Source organism: Vicia villosa, unplaced genomic scaffold (assembly GCF_029867415.1).
Source record: "Vicia villosa cultivar HV-30 ecotype Madison, WI unplaced genomic scaffold, Vvil1.0 ctg.001463F_1_1, whole genome shotgun sequence".
Classification (NCBI taxonomy): Eukaryota; Viridiplantae; Streptophyta; class Magnoliopsida; order Fabales; family Fabaceae; genus Vicia; species Vicia villosa.
In genome coordinates, this window is record NW_026705625.1 from 286472 (window position 1) to 309179 (window position 22708).

The 22708-nt window shown below is 34.5% G+C and overlaps 2 protein-coding genes across 2 annotated transcripts; both read right to left on the bottom strand.

The window, feature by feature from the left end:
* Window positions 1-379: 379 nt before the first annotated feature.
* On the bottom strand, window positions 380-1124 carry LOC131635302 (uncharacterized). Its single transcript, XM_058905915.1, has 3 exons — window positions 843-1124; window positions 687-745; window positions 380-602 (listed from the first exon to the last, which is right to left on the bottom strand). The coding sequence occupies exons 1-3, from the start codon at window positions 922-924 to the stop codon at window positions 483-485; spliced, it is 261 nt and encodes an 86-aa protein (XP_058761898.1). The 5' UTR covers window positions 925-1124; the 3' UTR covers window positions 380-482.
* A 9172-nt stretch (window positions 1125-10296) lies between these two features.
* On the bottom strand, window positions 10297-15662 carry LOC131635293 (uncharacterized). The gene is made up of 6 exons (XM_058905907.1): window positions 15393-15662; window positions 15042-15244; window positions 14494-14935; window positions 14047-14406; window positions 13797-13975; window positions 10297-13705 (listed from the first exon to the last, which is right to left on the bottom strand). The coding sequence occupies exons 1-6, from the start codon at window positions 15592-15594 to the stop codon at window positions 10400-10402; spliced, it is 4692 nt and encodes a 1563-aa protein (XP_058761890.1). The 5' UTR covers window positions 15595-15662; the 3' UTR covers window positions 10297-10399.
* Window positions 15663-22708: the final 7046 nt, after the last annotated feature.

Here is a 22708-nt window from a genome sequence, read left to right on the forward strand (position 1 = left end):
AGTTGCAGTTAAATAGTAACAGTTGAAACAATTACATAGCATAATAGAAAAAGGTGAACACTAATTAGGCATGTATACTACTAACTACGTCTAGCATGGCTCGTTTGCTACCACAACTCTGAACTTAGTACCAATTTGCAGACTAGTCATTCCTTTCCACTATTTCCTCTAAATGTGGCAACGAAATGAATTCCATTCTTGATTTCTGTCTTCTTTCAATTCTCAAAAGAGTATACAAAACAAACACATAGACCAATATTCAAAGCAACAAACACAACTAAACTATAGAAAATGAGTTTTAAACAACCAAATGTAATTTGTTTCTGATTTTGTACAAAAACAAGGTTAATATTGCAGAAGATACAAAAACTTGAGTACTAACTGGATAATACATGATATCATATTGAACCTTAAATCAAAATGTGCTATATAGGAAAGAGTTAGTGCTACTAATAATTTCATGAAATCTAACAAACATCTTGTTAAGGTTCTAAAGGGTTGTTGTTGTGATGAAGAGGATCCGGTCCCGTTGGAACTTTTCTTGCTGAGTCTTCCACTCTGCCAACAGTAACACCAACTTTCTTAAACCTTGCAATTGCAACCTAACAAGAAAACAAACAGGGTTTTGAAAGTTCAAAACTGAATAACCAGAAAACAAAGTTTCCATCTTTTTGTTTAAATCTTACCTTAATGCTTGTTGCTATGTGTCTACTAGCTCCTTCCATTTTTGTTCGATAAATACGAGCTGCAATGATATCAAAACAATGGTTTTAGTTTTGTATAATAAACCAAAAAGAAAAACAAGAAACTAAGAAGAGTGATTCGGTTGAACTTGAACTCACAGCATTGAACAAAAGGAAGCGACACAAGAAACGTTAGAATCATGAAGATCAAGAACAAAGTGTAAACTTTCTTCATCTTCATTAGGTAGAAGAGAGAAGAGAAAAGGGTAGCATAAAGTTTATGTCTTTTTGTTGTTTTTTCTTCCCTTGTTTCTGGCTAGAAATGAGGAAGCTTTTTGAAAAACCACTCCGAGAAAATTGGTGTGATGGCTGAGAGACTTGTGTGAATGAAATGGCGGAATTTGTTCTGTACAGTGTCGTGTTTTGTACTGAGATTTTGGAATTGTGTCGTTCTTACGATTATAACCTTTTTGCTATTACGAAAATAGATGTAATAGGAAAAGACAAAAAAGGGGTAAAATTGGTATTACCTGAGAATGTTTGCTGAACGACACTATTACGAGGTAATGAGACGTTTGGCAGACTGGCACGTGTTGGATAGACATCCTCGTAGGGGGTTGGTGGCGGCGTGAATGACAGGTGGGTGTGTTTGATTGGTGATGAAATACGTTTTGATGTCCCACGTTCAATCATTTTGGTAGGGCCAGTTTTTTTTATCATAGAGATGATGCCATGCTTATGTCTTGCAACCATTTATACTATTCCAATGTGTATTATATTTGTCTTAATTTTAGTTTTGACCGTTTTCCTTTTAAAATAATAAAAGTAAATAAAAAAATATAGAGATGATGGTATATTTAAATATTTTGATAAATTCTTTTGCTACAATACTAAAAAAAAGAGAGAAAAAACTATAGACAAAAATAATTTTTTTTTGGTGAATTTTTATCTACCCAACTTAAAAAGTTGGATAAGGTTACCTCCTTTGTAAAATATTTTGAAAACAACAAACATTTATAGTATTTTAATAAATAATTAAATGTGTTAGATGAGATGGAATCATGTGATTGGTTGGAGGTACACTACCCAACTTTTTGTGATGGGTAGAGAAGTTGTCCCCATTTTTTTTATAAGCAAGATTAGATCATTATTGAAAGATTAGAGTACTAACATCAAGTGCTGCGTGGATACTATTCAATTATAATGGAGGAGAGTTATTTATAACGAGATCACCGTTAGGAGATGCGTTGAGTTTTACCATGTAACCTACACTTTGATTGTCTCCGTCGAGGTGTGGACAACTTTAAATAAATGTTTTAAAATAAGATATCTTTAATACTCTAGATTAAGGTGGTCTGGTACTGGGGACTAATTTTGTGTAACATGCCAAATCAATAATTCTCCTATCTTTGACTAGTGAGAGTCTTTTTGTAGATGACCCAAAGTTTTTTGCATGGAGTATAATTGAGGAGCTCAGGATAAATACAAAGAAGACATATTGTCATGTTTCAAATGAGGTGTGAATGGTACCACCAAAGTCAGTGCGAGTTGGCGTTCCATTACAATTCCATCGACATTAATAATATTGCATGAATAATTGAGGGAGTTCCACTTGATGCATCATTTTTTTGTGAGATCATTTTGAGGTTTAAGAAACCAATTGCGAAAGGAGTTTGTCGTAGAGTGGGCGGCTCAGGAGACGATATACAAGAATGGTTTCATGTGATATGCAAGTAGAGTTAATATTTCTCCAAGCCCACCAAATTCTTGCAGAAAAGAGGTTATGACAAACACTGTGAATCTCATTTTTTATCCAAACTTCTCCACCTTGAGTGGTGAACAAATTTGGGTGATTAAACTCAAGGTGCATCCAAAGGTTTATAGAACCTTAATAGTCACAAACACAATCAAGGAAAAAATATTCTTCTAGGTCAAATCTATAATACATAGTCGAGGGGCCCTTGTTGCAGCGATGAAGCAAAGGGAGAGTAGGAACAAAATTGTGACAAGCAAGCCAAAAGAAGAACTTTATCTTTTGTGATATTTCCATATCTAAAATCCAAGAATAAGGTTCCCTATTAGGATCAAGTAAATACTCTTAGGAGTGTAAGTACCTCTTATCTTATCAGACTAAATGAAGGCGTATTATATATTGGGGTTTAAACTAAGACTTTTGTTGGTGAGTTCAATGATAATGTTGTAAGGTAGGTGAGTGTACAAGTGGTTGATGTGAGGCGGCATCATAAACTTAAAATATTTAGTTGATATGTTAAGGTTATGAATGTGAACATAGTCAACAAAGACAACAAGGGGACTAAGGGAGGTCTAGTAGCGGTACTAGAAAGAAGAGGAGCCTGAATCAGGCCTCAAATTAAACCTTTTTTTAGGACGTTCTTCGCTTTAACAATAGAACTCCAGGTGGCGAAACCTGTGGTGACAAAAAATGAAAATAAATGGGAACTTGACAAATATTTGTGGAAAATGAGACGTACCCAAATTTTATCAGTATTTTAAAGCATATCCAAAACCATCTTGCCAAGAAGGGTTGTATAGGCATCCCTAGTTGATCGAACCCCCAAGCCACACAACTTCCTTGGGCGATTAATTTTACCCAACTGACTAAATGAATATATGTAATGTTAGTATCTCTTTCAAATAAAATTTCTAATCACACAATCAAATGTGTCACAAGTGTTTTGAGAAAGAAGCGATGTAGGTGAGAATCGATGTAGCAAGAGCTAATCTACCAGACTTGTTGAGAAGCTTATTTTTCCAAGAAGTCATGCGAGTTTTCATTTTTTATGATGAAGTTAAAATCAGATAAGAAATCCAAGGTATTTGTCCAATGAAGTAGTAACCCAAATGCTAGACATTATAAAAAATAGATTTATTTTTGTTTGAAACTTTGCAAGGTTAATCTTCAGATCTGAAGCACAAATAAATTTATCAAAAAGGGTGAAATAGCTCTGGTTTGAGACTTCTTAGACTTAGTGAATATAAGAACATCGTTAGTAAAGAGAAGATATGACATATGAGGACCATTGGTAGATATGAAAATTGGCTTCCAAGAATCACTTTTCTCGATTCTTTTACTAACCCCTATTACATCCATCCTAACGAAAATACATCCCTCATTCTTGATACCCCTACCCTAGACAGCAAAAACTATCTTTCTTGGGCCTGTTCGATGAGGGTTGCCCTTATTTCAAAGAACAAAATCTGATTCATCGTCTGAACCTTTCCCAAACCTACTGCTAACAATCCTCTCTATGATCACTGGGTTCGGTGCAACAACTTTGTGTTATCTTGGCTTCAACGACCTCTTTCAGATAATACGCTCAATCCATTCTTTGGTTTGAAAATGCCTTTACTCTTTGGGAAAATCTCAGAAATCATTTTTCTGAAGGAGATATCTTTTGCCTCTCTGATCTTCAAGATGACCTTGTTCGTATTCAACAAGATTCACTTGACGTCTCCAACTACTACACTCAGTTGACCTCCATTTGAGAATAGATTTATACTTACCGTCCTACCATAAATTGTACCTCCGCCATACCTTGCATATGCGGTGTTGTCTTTGATCTTAAAAAATTTGCGACCAAGATACAGTTCTTAAATTCTTAAAAGGCCTCAATGAACAGTTCTACCATATTTGTTCACAAGTCATGATGATGGAGCCTTTACCCACCCCTGACAAAACCTTTTATTTTGTTCTTGGTCACGAGAAACAAATCATTATCCCCACTCCTTCCGAAACCCTAACCCTAGCCTCCCAGATTCAATCTCCCAATGGCAACGGGCATGGTTCTTAACCATTTTCCTCCAAAGGTAGAGGTCGTCACAATTCCTATGGTGGTCGGGGACATGTTTTCGGCTCTACTCGTGTTTGCACACACCTTGGTCGCACCAATCACACGGTTGAAAGTTGCTTCGTCAAATACGGTTACCCACCCGACTTTCACCATCGTCTAAAAAATTCATCTATCAATTCCACCTCTGCAGAAACTTCCGCTACCGCTCCTTCTATTTATAACACTTCATCTACTATCACCATTCAGGATCCGTATAACCAGTTGCTTACTCTCTTACAATAGCACCTCACCAACCACACTCCTCAACCTAACACGCCTCTGGATTCAGACTTCAACTCGGTGATCTCTTCTAATGGTAATGTCAACAATATTTCTCCCCACTAGGTAAGGTTCTAACACCGTAGATAATAGACACTGATGCTACATACCATATAACATATTCTTTATCAAAATTTTCTAATTTTCATACTATCCCCATTTTTATGACGAAAATGCCAAATGGTCACTCGACCAATGCTATAATATCTGGAACTGTTATTCTTTCTAACTTTATTACTCTTATGAATGTTTACTATATTCCTTCTTTCACTATTAACTTAATTTTTATTACTCAATTCACTTCTGCTTCTCATACTAATAAGTGTTTGGTTTTGCAGAATTCATCCTAAAAACGATTGGTTTAGCTTAACTTTATTGCGATCTATATGTCTTCCATACTCAACCATTATGCTATAATACTTTCCCTGTTTCTAGTAATAATTCTTTTTCTTCTTCACAACACAATGCTACCTTATGGCATCATAGATTAGGAAACATTTCTAATTCTGTGCACAAATGTATTAGCACACAATTCCCTTTCACCCCCTTTAATAAAACTGGCTCTTGTGACATTTGTCACTTTTCTAAACAAAAACATCTCCCTTTTCCTATTAGTCATAGTAGTTTATATAAAATGTTTGATCTCATATGTGATGACATTTGGGGCCCCTATTCTACCCCCTCTATTGAAGGACATCACTACTTTTTGACTCTTGTTGATGACTTTAGCCATTTTACTTGGATTATTGTAATGAAACTTAAAAGTGAAACTCACAAACATATTTCTACTTTTATTTTCTTTATTGAGAATCAATTTTCAACATATCTCAAATGTCTTAGAAGTGATAATGAAAATGAATTTATCATGCATGATTTCTTTAATTCTAAGGGCATTTTCACCAACGCTATTGTGTTGAATGCCCTTAGCATAATGGCTTGGTCGAAGGGAAACACTAGCACATCTTAAATGTAGCTCGTACTCTTTTCTTTCAACCAAACCTTCCACAATTCTTTTGGCCTTTCTCTATACAACATGTTGTTCATCTCATTAATAAAATTCCCTTACCTTTACTAAAAAAAAGTCCCCCTTTCAACTTTTATATAACAAGGATCCCCCATTTTTACATTTAAAAATCTTTGGTTGTCTTGCTTTTTCCTCTACTATAACTACTAATTGAACTAAATTTGACACTCGTGCTAGGAAAATTATATTTTTAGGCTTTAAAAATGGCCCAAAAGGATACTTTTATATAATTTGCAGTCACAAGAATTTATTGTTTATAGGAATGCTATATGTTATGAATCCGTCTTCCCTTTAAATATTGATGCTCATACCACCAACAACTCCCCTAAGCCAACTAGCATCAACATTGAACCTGACCTTAAACCTATCCTACATACTCAAACTATTGAACCTGACCGTGACCCTATTTTATCACCTCATCTCTTACCGCATTCCACTCCTCCCACCATAACTCCACATCCCCATAACAACAATCCTTCTACTCACCCAAATATCTCTCATAAAGCACCCAACCCCATCCTCCCCTATTAAGACTCTCTACTTAGATTAGTCATCCCCTAGCTATCTAAATGACTATCATTGTAACCTTTTGCAAAATCACCTAACAACCAACCATATATCCCATGCTAACCCCTTTCCTCTATCTTCCACTCTCACCTACAACAATTGCTTTCCACCCTATAAATTTTTTTGCCTTTCCATATCCTCCCTCACTGAATCCAGATCTTATAACCAAGCCTCTAAAATATATTGTTGGAACCGTGTTGTGCAAGCTGAACTAGATGCCCTAACTTCCACCAACACTTGGTCTATAATTGACTTACTTCCCAACAAAACACCCATAGTATGTAAATGGCTATTTAAAATTATATTTCATGCCGATGGATCTATAGAGTGCTACAAAACACGTCTGGTTGCAAAGGGTTACACTCAAGTTGAAGGTATATATTATTTTGACACCTTTTCTCCCGTTGTAAAGCTCACAATTGTAAGATCTCTACTTGATTTAGCTTCTGTTAAAGGTTGGTTTTAGAGAAATTAGAGGTTAACAACATCTTCTTACATGGTGACCTACATGAAGAGGTATATATGACATTACTTAAAGGCCTTGTTTTACCAAACTCTGTTGGCAATAATACCAAAGTCTGTAAGCAACAAAAGTCCCTTTATGGACTCAAACAAGCTAGCAGACATTAGTATTCTAAACTGTCTGATTCCTTACTTTCATTAGGTTATAAATACTCTATTGCTGACTATTCTTTACTTACCAAACATCATAATTCTTCTTTTACTGCTTTACTAATTTATGTTGATGACATTGTTCTTGCTGGAAATGATTTTTCGAAAATTCAATATGTTAAATCTTACCTTCACGACTGTTTTAAAATTAAAGATTTAAGGAATCTTAGATTTTTTTCCTGGCATAGAAGTTGCCCGATCTTCCAAAGATATCGTTATTAATCAAAGAAAATACATGTTATAACTTTTAGAAGATTCTAGGCAGCTTACTATCAAGCCATCTAAAACTCCTTATGACCATTCTCTTAAGCTTGACTGTGCAGATTCTCCTCCTTTAGAGGATGAAACTCAATACAGACGGCTCATTGGAAGACTTTTATATTTAACTACCACTAGACCCGATATAGCCTTTACCGTTCAACAACTTAGTCAATATGTTTCAAAACCTAAAACTATTCATTTTAAAGCTGCTGTTTGAATCTTACAATATTTAAAAACAACCCCATCTACATGCTTATTTTATTCAGCAACCACTGAATTAATCTTATCTGGTTTTGCAGATTCTGATTGGACGACTTGCCATGTTTCTAGAAAATCAATCACCAGATATGTTGTTTTTTAGGATCATCTCTAACTTCTTGGAAATCAAAGAAACAACCCACAGTTTCGCGGAGCAGCTCAGAAGCGAAATACGGAGCCTTAGCAAGTTTGGCTTGCGAGATTCAATGGCTTTACAACTTGTTTAAAGATTTGAATTACTCTTTTAATCAACCAACATCTGCCTATTGCGACAATAATTTCGCCATTTACCTTGCCAATGAAAATTTGCCAAAATAAAAAATATTGTGTTCCTGATTCAGCCCCATAGCCACATATGGAAGATTTTTTATCACTCGGGCCTTCACATGTTTGGGCCGGTCCGGATGAATGTTTTTGTCCTTTAACACATATGAAGCTCGAATTGTATCTTTCACACAATGCAAAGGTTAAAAAAAAAATTCAACTTTCAAGCTTTGTGACAAGTAAAAAAGATGGTGTGTAATTCTAAAGCTAAATATGGCATGGAAATTTGATTTTTTTTTTATGATTTGACATGGTTATGGTTAGGTGATAACACATTAGAAAACTTTCCTTCAACTAAGGCATGTTTGTATATTATTAAGATTAAGATGTCATTGTAACGATGAATGACCCTTAAGGTTCATATATCTCTTTAAATTTTATTTATTTTCAATCACATATCAATATTGTTGTTGTTGTTGTTCATATTGAGTTTTATTTCAAAGTTTGAAGAGTATGATTTTTTTTTTTCTTTTCAATTTTGTATATAATTTATATGCCAAGTCCAATGTGATTATTCTTTATCAGTTTTTCATTTGTACTAAATCAATTAACAAAACAAAGAGATTCCACTGAATTGAGTAACACTTATGCTTTATATATTACAAACAGATTCCAACAATATCAACATACATGTGAAATTTGCGTGAAATTTCACACTATATACCAAATTTATTCAATTCTGCCAGATCCTAAACCAGAGTCACAAATCTCCACTCTAATCAAACTCCAAACCATACATTACATTGCAACACAAACAAAAACACTAACCAACATTTTCACCATCACCTAACAACCTCTCCTTTCATTGCAAGTGACAAAGCACCAACATTAGCCCCATTCTCCAACCTCACACCAGGCATAACCATAGCTCTACTCCCAACAAACCCATCTTCACCAACCTTAATTTCTCCAAACTTCACCATCCCTCCTTCATCACCTTCATATATATGTCCAAACAACAATGCTTCTTTTCCCACACAACCACCTCTCTCTATCTTAACCATCTCAGGGTTCAACAGTGCTCCCATGCTATCAACATATACATCACCATCATCCATGTCTACTTCAACACCCATCATCTTCATCCATGTCACAAACATAAATGACCCACTTGTCATTTCCATGAAATAATCACCTGTTAATGTTCTTATAGCTTGCCATGTAGTATCCAAGATTATTCCTTTACTCCATATAGACACTTTTTCACCCTTTTTCTTCCTTCCTATAAGTACCCATTTGGCTATAACACATGTTAATGCGGCTATGGTACCTGAGAGAATCCATACCAAAGGAAGTAACCAAAAGATTGGAACTTTTTTGGTATTCTTTAGGTGAAAAATCAAGTTCAAAGGAGCATAAATTGCTAATCCTAATAAAATATGAGGTGAAACTGTTTGTAAAAATGGCTGAATGAAAAGTGATGAGAAGGTTTGATACCATTTCCTTGTCAATGTGAAGGTTACTTTTGGTGAGTCTTGTTTGTGCAATGGTGAAGTTAAGTTAGCTATATGGGATTGTGAACCGATATATAAACCACCTTCTTGGAGTATAGAGTTCATTGGAGCTACTGAAAGTGCACCAAGGATCACATTCTTTTGGATGAGAGAACCGGGGAGAATTAAGCTTTGACTTCCGATAACTGAGTTATCTTGAACCTGGATTTTTCCACTAATGTATCCATTGGAAGAATGAAACCCTGTAATCACTTTGCTAAAATCTCCAAGATGGACGCCGTTACCGATTGACATTAACTCTGGATTTGAAACTGGGTTGATGGCTCTAATGGAACAATGCTTGCCAATTTTTGCCCCCATAAGGCGTAAGTATATGCAGAAGGCTTCTGTTCCTGAGAGAAGCTTAGCACATCTAAGGTGGCAGGAAAAGTTTAATCGGCATTGAAGCCAGGTTTTGAATTCGGATTGGTTTTGGTTACATATGAGGAGACGGGTAAGAACAGCGGTGAGAGTGATGAGTATGAGACTATGAAGCAAGTAGGCGCCGGTACATGACATGGCAAAATTGATGGAGTTTGATGGGACATCATAGAACATAGAAGCATATGCAATGACGGTAAACGGGATCCAGTGAAAAGCGCCACATATGCAAACAAATGAAAAGTGTTGGAGTGAGGGAGGTTTCTTTGAGAATTTGATATATGAGAAATATGCAATGGCTGCAGCAAGTGAGGAGAGAAAACCAACAAGATAGATCCCCAAAAAGTGGTAGATGGTATCATATTGAGTTTTGCTCTTAATAACAGGAAGATCTGCACTCTGAAATAAAAATGTTAAGGTATTAGTTAATTGTTCAAACTTCAATTATCTTCTGTCTTAAATTATGATTTAGATATAAGTTCTGTTGCCATAAACTACTTAATTGAGTGTTTATAACATGAGTTTTTATCATGTAAGTGTTTATGTATAAAATATTTTTATCAGTTATATAAAATATCATGAAAATATATGCGTAGATTATATAACTTATTTTTGTAAGCATTGTGTAATGGAACATACCTTATCAATATTATCAAGGTTATTTGGCTTTAGCACATGTTCACCTCCTCCAACCTTTTGCAAAGCCTTTACTTCAACACTTTCTCCAACAACACTTCCTTTTTGAATAACAGCATAAGGTCCAATAGAAGAACAGTTTCCAATCCTAACGGGATGGAGACTTAGAACTCCTTTCTTTACCTCATGGCTTTGAACCAAAACCCCTTCCGCAACGACAGCTTCGTCTCCGATTGACACCAGAGCCGGGTCTGTGATGTCAACTGTATCAAGAAGAACTGATGATCCAATTCTTGCACCCCACATCTCAAACCAGTAGTTCAGAAACACTGTTCCTCTGAGGTGTGTTGCCAAAACGTTAGAGGAAATTTCTTGAGCCTTATATAGTGTCCACCACTTGACAAAATCCATTGAATAAATGGAGATGTCAGAAGTATGTTTATAGTTTTGCCCCAATAAAGAACTTCCAAACACTGAAATGCAAATGCAAGTAGAAGCAATGCAAAGCATCCAAGCAAGAGGTGTAAAAACCAGCGAAATTATGTAATTTAACCAAGGAACTCCAGCTACTGATTTATTGGCACATAGGCTGGAGTTTGTAAAAGCAGTTATGGATAGATAGGCAGGAGAGGCCAGCATGATTGAGATATAAATAAGAGCCAGGAATTGAAGTACACGGATACCCAACTGGCGAGACTTGGATACCTCCACAACTGATTCAGTTGAATCAATTTCCGCTTCTGGAACATCGGATGGATTATTTGAAAGCTGAGTCTGAGTCTTTGATAAAAGATCTTCAGAGAAGTTAGCCAATTCTTGAATGCAGGATGCAGTGAAAACATCTATTGCTGCAACTGGTGTTCCAAGAAAATCTGAGAGTTTTTGAGTTGCTTTAACCACACCAATTGAGTCGATTCCATAGGATGTCAGGTTGTCTGTGACTGAGATGTTGTCAATTGATACTCCAGTCTGCTCAGAAATAAGCGCTTTCAAAAACTCTACGATGTCGTTCTTATTGATCCTTTTAGTAGTGACAGGTATACTTCTCACTATCTGAGGCTGAGTCTTTGACAGAAGATCCTCTGAGAAGCTAGCCAATTCAAGGATGCATGATGCAGTGAAAACATCTATAGCTGCAATTGGTGTTCCAAGGAAATCTGAGAGTTTTTGAGTTGCTTTAACAACACCAATTGAGTCAATTCCGTAGGATGTGAGGTTGTCAGTGACTGAGACATTGTTGATTGGTACTCCAGTCTGCTCAGAAATGAGAATTTTCAGAAACTCTACAATGTCGCTTTTATTGATCCTCTTACTATCTGCAGGTGAACTTCTTACTAGCTGGAGCTGGAATGGTTTTTCTTCTCTGCAGGTTGATGCAGTAAATGGCCATACCTTAGATTTCTTTGTCATCATAGGTTTCGTACGTAGAGGTACCAAGTGCAGTGTCTCGTCTGTAAATTGTTTGAGACATTCAAATCTCTTGATCTTTCCCGATGTAGTTTTGCTGATGGTTCTAGGCTTGATCAACTTGACAGAAGCAAGACTGACTCCATGTTCTTCTGCCGCACGCATCTTAATGATGTCAATCACATCCTTGCTAACTGGCTTACCGTCCCTTACTTCTGCAATCACAACCAACGCAACCTGATCAGAGCCATCTGGAATGGAAATCCCTTTTGCTGATAGAATTTCCTCAGGGACACCTATGACAGCACAGCAACCGGGACGAAGAAACTCAGATGAAGTCTCAACTGTCTTTTCCACGTCAGACGAGTAAATGTTTCTCCCCGCAACAATGATAAGATCCTTGATTCTTCCAGTGATGAATAGCTTCTGATCTATTATTCGTCCCAAGTCTCCGGTTCTTGTGTATTTACGTCCGGGATGATTTGTAAGTTCATTCCTGAAAGTTTTCTGGCTCAATTCTTCCCTTCCCCAGTATCCTACTCCTGCACTTGGACTACTAATCCAGACTTCTCCCTCCGTCCCGTCTTCGTGAAACTCTTCGCAAGTGTCTGGGTCAACAATTCTAATGTCGATATCTTTATCTTCCGGACGAATATACCCACAACAAACTCTTCCCTGCCAATCAACAATAATAGGCTTACCTTCTCCAAATGCACAACTTACAAAGACACAATTTTCTGCCAAGCCGTATCCAGGAGCCATCACCTTTTGAGATAAGCCGAAAGGAGTTGTTAACTCAATGAATCTTTTCAAGGTCTTCTGTCTCACTGGTTCAGCAGCAGTCATAAGAAAAACCAAAGATGAAAGGTCTAAATTCCGAATCTTATCCTTGTCAGACTCTAACCTTCGGATTAGTAACTCGAAGGCAAAGTTAGGGCCGGCACTATGAGTTGCTTGATACTTGCTGATGATTTCAAGCCATAACATTGGCTTCTTGATAAATGTCATAGGTGAAAATAAAATCGCAGATCCACCACTAACAAGAGAGGTAAAAAGTCCTCCAATAAGCCCCATATCATGATACTGAGGAAGCCAACTTACCAGTTTAGTCCTTGAGGTACTTTTGTATCTACTTTGCATCAACTTCACATTATGAATTAGCCCTCCATGAGAGATCATGACTCCTTTAGCATCACCAGTTGATCCCGAGGTAAATTGCAAGAAACATGTATCGTCAGGCTGTGGTTCGTTTTGATCATCAAGATGCTCCAAAACAATGCTCTTAGAGTTCTTGACCCAGGTATCAGTATGCAACCACGGAAGATTTGGCCAACGGCTGGATGACTTTCCATTTTTCCGTGTTAGTGAAATCAAATTTTTCAAAGAACCTGCTCGGACAGCTGAGTGATAAGCTAATGTTGACAAAATTGCAACAATGCCACATGACTTGGCAATATTTTCAATTTTCATTAGTGCCTGTCCACTTCTTTGCATGGGATCCGGGGGAATAATTGGAACTGGCAAGACTTTAGCTCTTAGGCATCCAAAGAACGCATCTATAAAATCTAAACCGGGGACGTAGACAAGGAGAACTCGGTCACCGGGCTTGATAACCGGCTTTTGGCTCGTCAAGAGCTTATGAGCAACACAAGAAGAATAAAAATGCTGTTCTCCATAGGTCCTGCGGCTCACCGGATTCCCTTCTTCGTTAATCCATGTATAAAGAGTCCTATTTTGAGTAATCGGATGAGTCCCCCAGTACTTTAAGTAGCTATTCAAAGTAGGCAAATTCGGAAATTTCACTTCTGGCAATTCATCTAATTCTTTAGGGTTCTTCTTTTGTAGCTCAGTTTGCAAGGGAAACAAATTCTGCATAAAACATACTTCTATTAGGTGCAGGTCTATTTGGAAAATATGACTCTAAGATAAGATCCATAAAAGTATAGAAATGATAAATTACCTTAGTGTAAGGAAATGTCGGCAAATCATTTCTGTTGGCAAAGTTCTTGCAAATTAGAGCCATGGCATAAGACGAGTTCCTTTCTGTAAGCTCAAATGCCATAAGACCACCAACATAATAAGTATTATTTGATCCTTGAAGCTCTGATTCCAACTTTTCATAGAATCCATCTTTCATATCTGCATTGAAGCTTCGAAATTTAGAGTCTTGGAATTAAAAGATGGATTTGAAAAATGAAATCGAAAAATACCTTGGCTGCTAACATGAGGAAAATATTTGAAGCGGCGTTGAAAAATGAAACTCTCAATTTCCCCTCCCATTGCTTCTACTGTCTTTATTGCAAGCTCCTTGACAGTTGGTCCCTTAATATCAACCGAGTTTCCGTAGGACCAGAACAAGAATATATTACTGTCATCATAAAATTTCTGCATTGCAACTGGATTTCCAATTGTGCTTGGATCTTCCATATATTTACTAAAATAATAAAATCCAATAGGAAAATGTTCCAGCCCTTTGATCTTCAAAACTGTGGTGTAGTAATCATTTGTCTCGACTTTGCTGAATAAATCTTTTTCAAGATCACTTGCATCCATTACTTCTTTTCCGCATTCTGCCGTAAGACTTGTTCAATAAGTTACCATGCCGAAGAAAGAAACGAAAATTTTAAAAAAAAATTATCGGTGAGAAGTCTACATACCTATGAAAGTAGAAGGCGATCGGTAAATTCTTCCATAATTGAATGGAAACGAGCCAGAAATTATGATCTTATCGAATTCCAATGATTCAACTACATTTAAGTTCTTGATACGAACCACGGCCCTGTCTGAGTTCCGTTTGATTGACAATACTTCAGTGTTACATAGAACTCTAAAAGGAAGTGATTCAGCAATCTTCCGCCAAAGACTTGTATATCCACCTTTAAATCTTCGAATTTTTCCGGCCATTGACGTTCGAGTAAATTCATGAAGGTATGCATAAGGCATGTCTTGAACAAATCCATATCCTGAAGCAGTGTAACCATAAGCTACAGATTTAGGAACGTATTTGAGTCCATGACATTCTAGATACTCTGGAGTTAAGTCTGAAGCAATATCGCTAACAGCGTGAACTCCGATACGACCACAATTCTTCACTTTTTCCTGTCAAACAACAACAGCAGCATTCAAATTTCAAGTCAGCGAACAATCTCTATGAACCGTTTGATATTCGAAAGATTATAAAATTGACGGGAGAGTAGGGACTAACTTGTATTTCCAATGTAAGTGACATAACAGATACATAATCATCAGCAACTTTAGTATCAAGATATTCTCCTGATGAAGGATCCACAACAGCAAGCTTGTGAGAATCCATTTCTTCTAATGCAGAGCCTGTCTCTTTCGCCAAATGAAAGACGACTGGAGCACTGCTTGCAGCTAGAACTTGTCCTCCCAAATCATAAACTTTTCCTGTATAGACATTTGCACACATTCAAAATCCATTACCAACTCAACACATAGTTGTAAATTGCAGACTGTAAACACAATTGTGGTTGCATTGGTCACATTTTACCGCGATTTGAAACCATTTAGAGTGTGAAACTAAACTATGACATACCTTCAATTTCTACTGATTCACACATGCCACCAACTGTGTGATGTTTCTCCATAACTGTAACATTCTTATAACCAAGTCTGGCTAATGCATAAGCAGCTGATAAGCCACTTGGACCAGCACCGATTATTCCGATTCTTGTGTTTTGTGGTAAAGAAGGATGTAGCTTGGAGAATTGGTCTTCTATTGATCTTTCTGTGTCCATTTCCTTATTTGAAAGAGAAAACTAGCACTCTTCAAAACCTGGTAGTAGTATCAAATAAAGTCAGTTAGGAAGCAAGGATATTGGAAACACTGACATTGATACTGATACTTTGACTCCTATAATAATTTACAAAATAAATAAATTTAACGTAATTATAAGTGTCGGTGTCAATTTTGAACACGACAGAGGCACACACATTGTTTTAGAATTGTAGGTGCTACCAACACCTTACTTTAACTCTAGTTGTATATGCACACACATGTACAAGTTTGGAGCAAGAACCAACCCAACAATTGCACGATAGATAACATATATCTTAAACAAAAGTATAAACACTTGTCACATATAATTTAAAAATTGTTTCATTAAACACCTTAATAGCCTAAAGACTGGTCATATAAATGTTAATGTATAAACTTTTTTTTTTGACTAAATATAAAATTAAGTCATTATTTTCCAACAGTTAGTTTTTCCAGTCGTTTTTTAGGGTGTCTAAGATGGACTAGAACACAATGTTTCAAATTTGCCACCTTTAAATCATGATTAAATAAAAATTCTAATTGTTTGGTCACAGTTGAACCATAATTAATTTACATAGAGATTCTAAAAACTTAAGACGACGCTGAAAAATCACTGAAAAATATGCAGATGAAAACATCTTTTATGCATGTCATAAACTTTGAGAAACTATCTCAAATGTAGTTAAAAGTAGTTATGTTAGATGTTAAACTTTAATAAACCAATCCAAACATACCTTGCTATAATGTGAGTTGATGTTCTATATTATGAATAACACAAAAATGTTGCATGGATTAAATAGACTAGCTTTTTTTTTCAGCTCTTGAAAAGTTCAACATTTTTGTGTATTGTTTTCTATGATAAAAATTTATTAAAAAATGACTGAGTATGTCTTTGTTCTGCAATTTTTTTCACCTCCGTTCTACTTGTTCAGTTGAAGAAAATGAGATAAATAAGCTGAGTGCAATTTTTTCTTCTGCTATAGATATTTAACTATAGTGTAGCTTCTTTTTTTCAGCTTTTGAAAATTTCAACATGCCTATGATAAAAACTCATTAAAAAATTACCAAGAGACATTTTTGAAAATTTCAACATTTCTATGATAAAAACTCATTAAAAAATGACCAAGAGACATGAAGAAAATTCAACAACATTTTGGACACAGAAATTTTAATATACCTCAGAAGTGAGCATGAAAATAAATGGCTTGTAATGAATTACTGAGTTCATTAATTTCTCTTAATTAAGTCTTAATTTATATATAAACAAAGTGTCCAATTAATCCAAGCTATGATAATGCAACATATTAAAGGATCATAAGATATTCCATTTTAGATTCTTATAAATTCAGCTTCATGCTAAATGTAACGTTTGAAGAATCCATCAACATGCTGATAATTATGAACTTTTCAAACTAGAATATTCATTATTCATACATTATGAGTTGGATTCCTTCTAGAATGAAAGCAGAAGATGAAGTTTGTTTGTTAATTAAACTGAGATTAATGGATTATGCTTTTGAAGATACGAATCAGTGCACATTATATATTGCCGCTAAAATGTTACAGGTTAAGAGAAGCATGATCGGTTCATTGCGGAATTTACAATGAGTGTTGAAAATTTGTGGTCACCGTTTTAATTTTGTTGTTTTGTTCTTTGTTTTGTTCTTTTAAAGACACATTGTAATAATAGTTTTAAAAAAAAAAAAATAAGAAGAGTGTGGATCTTTAATTTCTATTTCTAAATAAAAATTACATTTTTTTTTATCATGATCTAGATTAACAACCGTAGTTAAGTATTAGGACATTCACTACAATTCGTTTTATCAACTGTGCTGAAATAGACTACTTATATAAACTAACTTAATTTACTTCAAAACAAATCGCGCTCAAAGTGGAACTCTTACTTTTCTCGTTTTACTCCAATCTCTTAAAACCCTATCATATTTTTACAAAACTCTAACATAACTTCTCCAACTAATATGAATCAAGGAAAGATATCTCGAATCTTTGTTGGACAAAACAAATAGCTCATATCTTTGTCTTCATTTTTCTCGAATTTTTTCAAGAAAAAGTACGTACGTGAAACATTTTATGAGTTATGATGTTGTTGTTCAAAATATTTGTTTTGTTTTTCTTGTTCAAAATATACGTGAAATATTTGTCTTGGTTCAATATAAAGTTTATTATTTTTGGTTCAATATAAGGTTTATTGTTTTCTTGTTAGTAAAATGAGATTTTAGGTTTTATTTTTATTTTTGGTTGAGATAAGTAAATGGTTTAAGTTATTGCTGAGGTGTGTTGTTGTTTTGTTAAGGTAGGTTGTTATTTATATTAAGGTAAATTATTATTTTTGTCGATAAATGTTGTTGTTTGTGTTATTGTAGATGTTTTTATTAGGTAGGTTGATGTTTTTGTTGAAGTATGTTGTTGTGTTGTTAATGTAACTTTTTTTTGTTGATAAACGTTGTTGTTTGTGTTATTGTAGATGTTTTTTTATTAGGTATGTTGACGTTTTTGTTAATTTATGTTGTTGTATTGACAAGGTAGGTTTATGTTTTTGTTGATAAATGTTGTTGTTTGTATTACTTTAGATGTTTTGTTGAAGTATGTTGATATTTTTGCCGAGGTATGTTGCTCCTTTGCTAAGGTAAGTTGTTGTATTTTGTTAATAAGTGTTGTTGTTTGTGTTATTTTAAACGTGTTTTTTGAAGTATATTGATGTTATCGTTGAGGTATGTTGTTGTTTTGTTAATGTTAGTTGTTGTTTTTTGCTGATAAATTTTGTTGTTTGTGTTATTGTATGATGTGTTTGTATAAGTATTTTATTGTTTATGTTATTGTATACATTGCAACTTTCATTTTATTTAGCCAACATATTCTAGAAGATGAGTTTATTATATCTATTTTGGACCGAAAAAAAAGCCCAACTGACCAAGGCCTAATCCATCTCAAATCCACCCTACTCGATTCAATATATAAAAATAGTTCACATACTATCTAAAGGTACAGTCTCTGATCTCCATTTTCACTATACTCATTTTGAATCTTTAACTGACAAGGGTGTTGAAGTGCTAACCAACCAAACTGAAACCGCAAAAAACCGCATTTGGTTCAGATGTGTTTGAGTCATTTTTTTAACAAACTGCACGATTCGGTTCGGTTTGCGGTTTGTATTTTACAAACCGAACCAAACCAAACCAAACCGCATTATGCTACAACCCCCAAACTTCAATTAAATTATATTCAACCCAAACCTATTATGTCTTAGCCTTACAAGTACAAATGATTTTCTTTTCCTCACACTTAAGGTTTCAGTTTAAGTCTTCTCAAATCTCTCCTAGCGTATTGCGTCTTCTTCTCATCTTCTTTTTCCAGTACATATCACATCTTCTTTTCTAGTCTTTCATCTTTTAAGTTCTCTTTTTCATCTTATTATTTTTATTCTACCGTTCTCTCTTGGAATTACGTTTTTAATGTTCCTCTTCTTATCTAATCTCTCATCTCTTCTGCTCTTTCTTTTTCATCTTCTTTAATCTTTCATCTCATCTTTTTTCCTATTTCATTATAATGTTTTGGTATTGTTTTATGCTACTATTTTATGTTTTTTATTCCACTTTTATCTAATTTTATTTTTATATATTAAATGGAAAATTGTTATCCAAATATGATGAATTTTGTTGTTATTTGATAACGCATAAATGACTAAATGCAAAGTTATGTTGTCATCTATATATGTATGTATTACTCAATAAATTTTTGTAAAAAACCGAACCAATCTAAACCGCATTGGTTTGGTTTGGTTTTATTTCTAAAAGCAAACCGAACCAAACCGAACCACACACTTTTTTCTCTTGCGGTTCGGATGATTTTTTATGTAAAACCGCCAAAACCGCACCGCGAACACCCCTAAGTCCACTCCGCGCCACCTTAAAGATGAAAGCCACAATTAAAGATCAATACATATTCAAATCTCTCCATTTCTGGTTCCTTCACAGAGCTAGAGCATCCATTTATAATTCTTGAACGGAACAATGGTCCCGTCTGCGAGAATCGACTTCTGATTCTTACGGTTTTCACGAGAATCGCGTTTGCTTCACGAACAACATCGAGCAAACTCATAAATTCTTGATATGGATTTCTACAGCTCACATCCAAATCTCCGATTAACCAGTTCGCAATCTTCTTATGTCGCCAAATCAAAAGTGGATCAGTTTCTAATTTCTACGTTCTCGTCGAATTCGAAATCACCTTTCATTTTCATTATTCAGAGTCTTCTTAAATCTGAGAATCAAGGAGTGGTCAAAAGCAAAATCAAAGACCTATAGTAGCCAATTCGAATGGCCATTCTCTCAATCATGATTTTCTAGAGTACGGATTTTTTATTCTCTTGAAAATTATGCAAGATAGTAGAGGAAATAATTCCTAATATTATTAATATTTATTCAATTTTTTTAATTAATTAACTATTTTAATTAAAATACAAATTTAAAAAAATGCAAAATGTAGACGCCATATGAATTGACGCTCCTTTAAATTTTAAAGTGTGGCGCCAGTTGAATTGGCTTATTTTACTAGAGACACCAATTCATCTGATTTCTCTTTCAAAATATAAAGAGTAATGCTATTCATACACCTAATTGTTACACCAATACTTACACCCAACAATACTTTACAGTAGTCACTAAATTTGGTTAATACAGTGTAAAAACTTGGTTAATGCAGTAATGAAGTTGGTTAATGCAACATCCAGATATTAAAAATAATTTTTAGCAGTCACCAAACTTGGTTAATGCAGTGTAAAAACTTGGTTAACGGAGTAATAAAGTTGGTTAATGCAACATCCAGGTATTAAAAATATTTTTTAGCAGTCATCAAACTTGGTTAATGCAGTGTAAAAACTTGGTTAATGTAGGAATGAAGTTGATTAATGCACGTCCAGGTATTAAAATAAATGTCCGTACATGAATAGTATTCATCCGTACATTAATAGTATTCGTCCGTACATAAACAATGTCGTCCGTATATACGGTGTAGGTGTAAGAATAACATTTCTGAAATATAAAATGGAGACGTCAATTTACCTTACTTCAACTCTACCAAGCAATTTTTATGTTTGAAATATGAATATTTTGAAAAATATTAGGCAAATATGATTATTTTAATATTACTTTTAGAAAACATGATCTTTTTTTAAAAAAAAAATTCACAATACAAAACTATAGTCCATATTTTATTAATATTTGTGAAAATAGAAAATAAAAACTTAAAAAAAAGGATGGAAGTAGTATCTAAAAAAAGATTTATAAATCACGGTTGAGGCTGGGGTTTCTAAGCCACTAATGTTTAAGTTTGGATATACAATAGAACACAAAGAATATTCAATTTTTCATTTTTGCTAAATTTAGTAATATTTAACGACCCTGCTTATCATTTTAGAAGGACCAGACTGCTCAATAATCAGCCCGATTTAAGCCAAAAATATTGCTCTTGTTTTTTTTTTGGAGTTGGATCACACTGTTACGACAGGAATCTACATTGCGTTTTTGTTGTTTTCATTTTCGACCAAAGAAATCAGATAAGAGAATCTGCCACATGACAAGTTATAAATTTTACTCGAAATTTTCATATTAGTTTGTGTACTAAAACATATAAAATATAATTCAATTACTATCACCTTATTATTATTAGTACTATTTATTTTAAATATTTGTTTGTAAAATAAATTTTCATTCAAACCTAAAGGGATAGATACTAAGTTATATATTATGTGGCTAGGTCTTTCAGGGAGCAAGAAATATTATGTGACGGCTCTATTTTCTCCATTGAGAGATGTGAATGAAGTATAAAGGTCAAGCAACTAATCTTTTCAGGATTTTAAATTAAGGTGACGAGAACAACAATCTTTATTTCCAAATCATATTTTTAATAAGTGTTGATGTTCTAATTTTATATAATTGATTAGTAAATTTTTCCACTTATATTTCATATCAAAGCTTATATTATATGAATTAAAACTCAATTATTTGTCAATAATAATATATGATTATGAAATTAGGGTTCAAATTATTTTGATCAAATCTTGAATAATTGTTGAAATCAATTTCCAATCTATGGATACTGTTCAGGTTATATTTGATTCAACAGCTTTAATTTTATTTCTGCAACTCTATTTTCCCGATTGTAAAAATCAAACTACTGGTCTAACTTTTGTTTATGCTTTGGATTATGTGTCTATTTCTAAGTCTACAAGTGAAGTTATGACTGATCCCAAATGGCGTCAAGCGATAGTGGAAGAAATGGATGCATTGTATTCAAACAACACTTGAGACATTGTTAATTTACCTCCAGACAAAACTATAGTGGGATGTTAATGGGTTTATACAGTGAAAGTTAGACCTGATGGTCAAATTGATCATTTCAAAGCCAGTTTGGTAGCCAAAGGATACACACAAATATTTGGTCTTGATTATGGTGACACTTTTTCTCTGGTGGCCAAGATCAATTCAATTTGCCTCTTTCTTGCAATGGCTATCATTCATCATTAGCCGTTTCATCAGTTGGACATTAAAAATACCTTTTTATACGGTGAATTGGAGAAGGAAGTTTATATGGATCAACCTCCAAGTTTTACTGTTCCTGGAAATTCTAGACTTGTTTGTCGGCTATGTCGTTCTCTTTATAGGCTGAAATAGTCCTCAATTGCTTGGTTTGATCGCTTAAGCTCTGCTATGATATAGTTTGGTATGACTAGATGTGAAACAAACCACTATGTTTTTTTTCCTTCATTCCTCTATCGGTTGGTGCATCTTTCTTATGGTCTATCTTGATGACATGTTATCACTGGAGATGATACAAAGTGTATCCAACGTCTCAAAACTAATCATTTTAAAAAATTTTCAAACAAAAGATTTTGTTCCACTCAGATACTTCTTAGGCATTGAGTTTGCCTAATCCTCACTAGGCATTACAATCATCCAACGCAAGTATGCATTTGACATGCTCAGTGAAATTGGTATGCTTGATTGTCGTCCTATTGATACTCTTATTAATCCCAATATAAACCTTCTTCTGGTCCAGAGGGAGCCATTGAAAGA

What these genes read in the sequence shown, in the direction of transcription:
- LOC131635302 (XM_058905915.1), bottom strand. Translation starts at nt 924, where the DNA reads ATGAAGATGAAGAAAGTTTACACTTTGTTCTTGATCTTCATGATTCTA. An exon ending in GCTTCCTTTTGTTCAATGCT is followed by an intron (nt 746 to 842) that starts GTGAGTTCAAGT and finishes ATATCATTGCAG; the next exon opens with CTCGTATTTATCGAACAAAA. An exon ending in ACATAGCAACAAGCATTAAG is followed by an intron (nt 603 to 686) that starts GTAAGATTTAAA and finishes TTTTCTTGTTAG; the next exon opens with GTTGCAATTGCAAGGTTTAA.
- LOC131635293 (XM_058905907.1), bottom strand. Translation starts at nt 15,594, where the DNA reads ATGGACACAGAAAGATCAATAGAAGACCAATTCTCCAAGCTACATCCT. An exon ending in TGAATCAGTAGAAATTGAAG is followed by an intron (nt 15,245 to 15,392) that starts GTATGTCATAGT and finishes ATGTCTATACAG; the next exon opens with GAAAAGTTTATGATTTGGGA. An exon ending in CGACATTTCCTTACACTAAG is followed by an intron (nt 13,706 to 13,796) that starts GTAATTTATCAT and finishes TGTTTTATGCAG; the next exon opens with AATTTGTTTCCCTTGCAAAC.